The sequence below is a fragment of the Salminus brasiliensis genome, chromosome 10 (assembly GCF_030463535.1).
Source record: "Salminus brasiliensis chromosome 10, fSalBra1.hap2, whole genome shotgun sequence".
NCBI classification, from domain to species: Eukaryota; Metazoa; Chordata; class Actinopteri; order Characiformes; family Bryconidae; genus Salminus; species Salminus brasiliensis.
In genome coordinates, this window is record NC_132887.1 from 40,061,529 (window position 1) to 40,069,028 (window position 7,500).

General features: G+C 45.2%; 1 protein-coding gene across 1 annotated transcript in view; it reads right to left on the reverse strand.

Moving 5' to 3' along the window:
- Positions 1 to 7,500, reverse strand: part of ehbp1 (EH domain binding protein 1) — a 120,415-nt gene that overhangs the window by 87,529 nt on the left and 25,386 nt on the right. The window contains 1 exon segment of the mRNA XM_072688907.1: positions 985 to 1,163. Coding sequence (XP_072545008.1) covers positions 985 to 1,163 — 179 coding nt within the window.

The window sequence follows — 7,500 nt, forward strand, 5'->3', positions numbered from 1 at the left end:
GTAATAGACCACACACACTCTGCGTGCCCCTCACAGAGAGGAGCTGTATAGGTAGGTAGGTGTGTGTGTATAAAGTGTGGTGTGGTATGTGTGATTGAGTGTAATCCCTCTGTTATATTGATGAGCATTTGTGAAAATGCCCACAAGAGAGAGAGTGTGTGTGTGTGTGTGTGTGTATAATAACAGTAAACTGTTGGGTCAGGTATGTACTAAACGACAGAAGCTGTAATCATGTCCATAATCCGTTAATAAGGACCCCCGGTAAATAAGACGAGCAAGTAAACAGGTACACAGCTTGTGTGTGAGAGAATAGAAAAGTGTGTGTGTGTGTGTGTGTGTGTGTGTGTGTGTGTGTGTGTGTGTGTGTGTGTGTGTGTGTTTCTTGTACTTCCTAAGGACAAGTGTCCTGACTTTGCGGTAAACCCAGAGAAAAACAGCTTTAACCTTCAAGAGCAACAAAACACTATATGGACAAAAGTATTGGGACACCTGCTCATTCATTGTTTCTTCTGAAATCAAGGACATTAAAAAGAGCTTCTCCTGCTTTTGTTGGAGTGACTGTCTCTACTGTCCAGAGAAGACTGTCTAGAAGGCTTTTTACTAGACTTTGGAGGAGCATTGCTGTGAGGATTTGATTGTATTCAGCGACAAGAGCGTTAGTGAGGTCAGGATGTTGAATGATGAGGAGTACCACCCCAAAAGTACTAGATGGAGCTCCACCACCATCATTCCAGAGAACACAGTTCCTCCACTGCTCCACAGCTCTCCCTCTAGCCCACGCCTGGCATTATTAGGCAGCATGGTGGCAATAGGGTCATGATGTTGATCTGCTCCAGAGAGTCCTATTCTATTGGCAGTACTTCTTCTCTACAGGGACTAGACAAGCTGTGTGTGTGCATTTGCACACCTGTGTCAGCAAGTGTGTGTGTGTGTGTGTGTGTGTGTGTGTGTGTGTGTGTGTGTGTGTGTGTATAAAATACTCACATGAGGTCTGGCCTGAAGTGGTGCAGCAGGGCGCAGAAGGCCAGGCCGTTCCTCCAGGACGTGGTGAAGTTAGTGATCTTCACGCCCCGGTAGTTTTTGGTCACTTCCCTGCACCACACCAGCAGAGACTGGGAGGCATTCGGACGTCCACCCAGAACTGGACTGGGCACCGGACTGGGCTGTGGAGAGCGAGAGAGAGCGAGAGAGAGAGAGAGAGATGGTTAACAGGTCTTTGTTGAGCCAGTGTAGTGACAGCGATATCGGAGCGGAGTCTGAGCGCTGAACCGGTAATACTGGACAAGGGCATTCAGTGCGGTCAGCAACACACAGGTACTGGGTCAATCCGTCCGAATCGTGGCGGCCAGGTTCCAACAACACCTGAAAATAAGCTTGGTTTTCACAGTGGGGGCCGAATACCCAGAGGGGTCCATGGAATGTAGCAAGGGGGTCCGAATCTCATCTGAGCTGGTTCATCTAACTGATGTGAAGACTGCACTGATTCCGATACCAACGTTGGCACCAATACTGATCCTGGTACCAATACTGATCCACTTAAAGATATTACATTTACATTTACGACATTTAGCAGACGCTCTTATCCAGAGCGACTTACAAGGTGACTCGTATTACAGAGGAGGGTCAGTGTAGTGTTAAGAGTCTTGCCCAAGGACTCTTATTGGTGTAGTGCAACATAGTCACCCAGACCGGGAATCGAACCCCAGTCTCCCACATGGTACCAACCATATTAATATTAATACCAGTACTGCTACAGATACCAGTACAGATTCTGGTACCGGTACTGATATGGATACAGTGTGAGTGAGAGTGGATTAAGCTGAATTTAGGGGGTCCGTGCTAAACTAAACAGGTCTGTATTGGACCAGAACCAATAGGTCAAGCTGACAGAAGCCTCTCTCACACACTCTCACACACTCTCACACACTCTCACACACTCTCACACACTCTCACACACTACGGTCATGAATGCACAGAGAAACTTATTTAGACAAGTCCTCTCTCTCTTTCTCTCTCTCTCTCACACACACACACACACACACACACACACACACACACACACACACACACAATGCGAGTTACACGCTGTGGTTAATGACAGTATGGCTGTAAAGCTGGGTATGACCATGCCTAATGTAAACATATTATTAATTAAGAGTGTGTGTTTGAAGTCTTATCAGGTCGGCCGAGGGGACGGGAATCATGTGGAAAACCGGATTCACAAATCCAGCAAAATCCGGAATCACAGGGACGGGCCGGCACACACACACACGCCAGGCCTAATCCCGTTTAGCAGCCAAACACAGCGTCACGGATACGGACTGCTCACAATTCATATTCCACAACACACACACACACACACACACACACACACACACACACACACACACACACACTTCATACCATATCAGGATGGGGAGTCACATATGTTTTATAAGCTATATGTAAATACTAAATGCAGGGAGGACTCATACGTCCCATAAATATACGCTTGAGTACCGATATGAAATAACAAATATATATATATATTTATGTGAAGACGTATACATAATAATAAAAATATGTATATTAAAAAGTAATGTGTCATATGTAATACGTTTATGTATGTATCTATATGCCACAATGTCCTGTATGTACTTTACATATATATCCTATACGTGTCGTTTATATACGCAATATAAGTTTCATTTATATTTACATAGATCTCTAGTGCCTGTATGTAATATGTCCCATATAGATAAAGAAAAAAACATATCCACACACACACACTTTTTGCCCCTCTTTCTGGGTTTTCCCACAGAATTTCCTTCAAAATTTTTATCTTGAAACAAAGTGCACACACACACACACACACACACACACACACACACACACACACACTAATGAAAATATTCAGAGACAAAACTGGTGAGCTAGGTCCTCCATCTAAATATGAATCTAACCAGGAAACAGAGAGAAAGGAACATCTTGAAGGAACAGATTACTCTAACGGCCTTATCCACAGCCATCTGAGTGTGTGTGTGTGTGTGTGTGTGTGTGTGTGTATGAGAGTGTAGAGCTCTGCTTGGGCCCCTAATGTGGATGCTAACCATCAGGTGGCCTGCACTGTGAGCACATAGAGCAGAATAACAACGCCCCCGTTTGGCCAGGATGTGCTACTGCAGGCAGAAAAAACAGCAGATGGAGGAGAAGGCCTGGAAGTAGAAAGTTTTCCTCTCTGGACAGTAGAGACAGTTACTCCAACAGAAACAGGAGAAACTCTTTTAATACCCTTGATTTCAGAAGAAACAATGAATGAGCAGGTGTCCCAATACTTTTGTCCACATAGTACAAGTTATTTGGAGTCTTTCTGTTGGTCCTTTTCTCATGAAATGTTTACACGTAGGCACTACAAAGAGTAGCTGGACCACTACAGCAAACAATGCTGATTAGTGTGTGTGTGTGTGTGTGTGTGTGTGTGTGTGTGTCTCCCTCTGTCTCTCCTAGCCCCTAAGGCCCATCACTTGACTTTTTCCTTCTGCTCTTCAAAGAGAACCTTGACCTTTTAGACTACAACACATGTACGTGCACGCACGCGCGCACACACACACACACACACACACACACACACACACACACACACACACACACAACAAAGCACAACAAAGTGAGGAGGACATGAGAGATTCTTCACTGCCAGTAAACAACTGAAGGTTCTCAGGAGGTCTGAAAGATTAAACACTCCCATTAAATGTAATTACATTAAACTACTCAAACCTGTAAGAGTACTTTTTAATTACTATGCTCAGGAATGCATTAAAACCTAAAAGCAGATTCCATCCATTCTTCACAGCTTCTGCATAATTAAACAGTTCAGACGTAAACAAACTCATCCAGAGCTCTGTTCACAGTGGAGGTTCTAGATAACCCACCCACCCCCACCCCCAGTCAGAGCTCCGTTCACAGTGGAGGTTCTCACAGAAGGTTCTTCACCTAATGGTGATGAAGACGCTGCCTGATGCCTGAGACACTGTTCTACCAGAGTTCTGAGAAGAGTTCGGCTCTAGAACCTGCTTTTAGAACCAGATCATTAAAATGGTGGAGGGATACATGCTGCCTTTAGGGTGTAGTGCGGCTACAGAAAGTAGTCCCTGAAGAAAACTGGATTAGATGAGATTCTCTATTCACTATTTTACCTTCATCATCATCATCATCATTCCATATAAAACTCAGAAGACTCGTGTAGCTGCACTGGTGGGTTTGGATAGTTAATAAAATATGGGCTGTATCTGCTGTCGTTGTCGTCGTTGTCATGGCGACTGACGCCTGGTTCCATTCACCACCACTGTACAGAAATCAGAGTGGGTCAGTTTCTCTACAGTGAAGCTCAGTTTCACACAGAACTTCACTCTGAATGAGCTCATCTCTAACTTTGACTTATGCAGAAATTTTGAAAATTCGGTGGAGTTCCCCTTTAAAGTTCTGATTCTCTTATTCTGAGGGAAATTCAGGATTACGGCTCAATCATTTGCTTCCTGCTTGGTGCGAGAGGATGCAGTGAGGCTACACTCAGACAGATGAACAATACTAAGCAGCACACTCAACATAAAGTCTAATTAATAAATGCAGCACGCACACACACACGCGCACACACACACACACACACACACACACATGGCGCTACCTGAGGCTCTCTCCTGGCCCTTTAAGTGATGTTGAAAGTAGCTGTCTAATTCCAGCGCCGTAATTACCCGCCATTACAGGCCAGGTGCTATTAAAGCAATTAGGAAACAACAGGCGCTTTAGCAGCGGGGACGGGCCTTCAGGCTAGCAGCGCCGGCACCAGGGGACAGCACACACTCCACAGCAGAACACACTGAAAAACAACAGCGCTTAACCCCTCGCACCCCTATCCACCACCCGCTTCAGCAGTAACACCACAGAACAGCGTCATTTACATGATCTGGGGGACCAATGCAGATGTGAGCAGCTCTGCACGGTGCACTGACAGCAGCTCTGGAGTCAAACCCTGTACTCGTACCCTGTACCCGTGTAATTCCATACAAACATATCACTAAAACGGTGGAGGGATACAGGCTGTGGAAAAAAGCAGTCCCTAAAGAAAACTGTATTAGTTGAGATTCTCTATTCTTCACTATTTTACCTTCATCATCATCATCATCATCATCATTTTTCCACATGAAACTCAGAAGACTCGTGTAGCTGCACTGGTGGGTTTGGATAGATATATCTGTGTGCTGAGGGGCTTTATATACCCCTCTAGTCCACGCCTGGCATTAGGTAGCATGGTGTCACTAGCTTGATTTATCAGCTAGTTTATCTGCTCCAGATGGTCCTATTCTATTGGCAGTACTTCTCTACAGGGACTAGACAAGCTGTGTGTGTGTGTGTGCGCGCGCATTTGCACATCTGTGTCAGCAAAGGGTGGCACAGCTTAAAGTAGATAAATGTGGTCGCTCATTCCTACATTAGAAGGGGTGTCCACAAACATTTGGACAAAGTTGTGTGTGCATATATAGAATATACATGTGTATAAAACATGCATTTGCATTAAAACACTGTATAGCTTTATAAAAATAATTCAAACAAATAATGATTATTATAAATTATATATTTGTAATATAAAGAAAGAAAGAAAAAGAAGCTTTCAGTGCTGGCGAACACGAGCCGGAAAGAGCAAGAATGAAAAAGAAAAAAATAAAAATTAAAAAGCCTGCATACACACACACACACACACACACACACACACTTACTTATCAAACGATGCGGTGTCTCGCCCTAAGCGATGAAGGTGAAGGGGGGGGGGGGGGGGGGGGACTTGCCAGTGCCGTGTTCCCGCGCTAGAGGCTAAGATTAGAGTCCCGCCTCCCCCAGCAAAACATTATATAGCCTATTATAATAAAACACCACATTCATCAGCAGCCAATTCACAACACACACTCTAAATGAGATGCAGCATTTCAACACGGGCCAAAAATAAAACCAGGCGGAAGGAGAAAGTCATTATTCAGGATGCCTGTGTCTCAATAACACACACACACACACACACACACACACACACACACACACACACACGAAAGCTAATCTCCACACAACCATCGACGAATAAAGAGAACGAAGGATAGGGCCGATGCTGAGGAGATGCAGACACACACACACACACACGTTAAAAAACACATGCTAACCCACCAGTGCAGCTACACGAGTCTTCTGAGTGTTGTAAATATGGAATAATAATGATAATGATGATGATGATGATGAAGGTAAAATAGTGAAGAATAGAGAATCTCATCTAATGCAGTTCTCTTTAGGGACTACTTTCTGTAGCCGCACTACACCCTGCAGCATGTATCCCTCCACCATTTTAATGATCTGATTTTAAAAGCAGGTTCTAGAGCCGAGCTCTTCTCAGAACTCTGGTAGAACCGTGTCTCAGGCATCAGGCAGCGTCTTCATCACCATTAGGTTAAGAACTTTCTGTGAGGAGCTTTTTTTTTTTTTTTTTTTTTTTTTTAGAGCTTCAGATCAAGACCGTACTAATTATCTAGCACACAAATGAACATATTCATTACAAAAGAAGAAAAGAATCTAGACGTATCTAGAACGTGGGTCTTACAGCAGTGTTCCAACCACGCCTGGCATCATTAGGCAGCATGGTGCCAACAGGTTCATGTACTTTATCTGCTTCAGGGAGTCCTATTCTATTGGCAGTACTTCTCTACAGGGCCTAGGCAAGCGGTCACTGCTCATTAGAAGGGGTGTCCACAAACTTTTGAGCAAACATTGTAGGTGTCCTGCGAGTCCTGTGGCATTCGTATTAGGCCAGACTGCTTCCACAATGGCAGCAGTGCTAATGAAGATCACCACAACTGAGGGACTAGAGTGTCTCTTGCTCGCACGCCCTCCCTCCCTTGCTCGCTCTCTTCCTGTTCCACGAGCCGAAACGGTGATAGCGGGTGCCACCTCCGAACAGCCGAAGAGCCGCTTACACAGGAAAAGTTGTAATCCACTCAGGAAGCCTGCGGCTAAACGGCTCCGAAGGCTTCACATGCTGGAAAACACAAGCCCCTCGTCTGCCCAGCAGAAAGCTAGAGATGCTAATGTCAGGGTCGGATCTAAAACTGGAAGCCCTTCATTCCTGCAGGTCATACAGTAGCTACACACACACACACACACACACACGCGCTGGCTTACACACATCTGCTTCCATGCTGCCTGGAGCCTCTGGGATCTGTCTGAAAGTGCTGGCGTGACGCTAACAGGCCACACGAAATCCGCCCTGGTACCTGGTGTTGGCTGGGGCCTAGTAAACACCTCGAGATGCACCAATCAGCCATAAGCCATAACATTAAAACCACCAAAACAGCTCTGATCCGTCAAGGACTCCACAAGCCTTCTGAAAGGGGTCCTGCGTTATCTAGCACCTTCAGACGTTAGCAGCAGATCCTTCAAGCAGTCCCATAAGGTGAGACCTCCATGAGCATCAACGAGCCTTGGGCA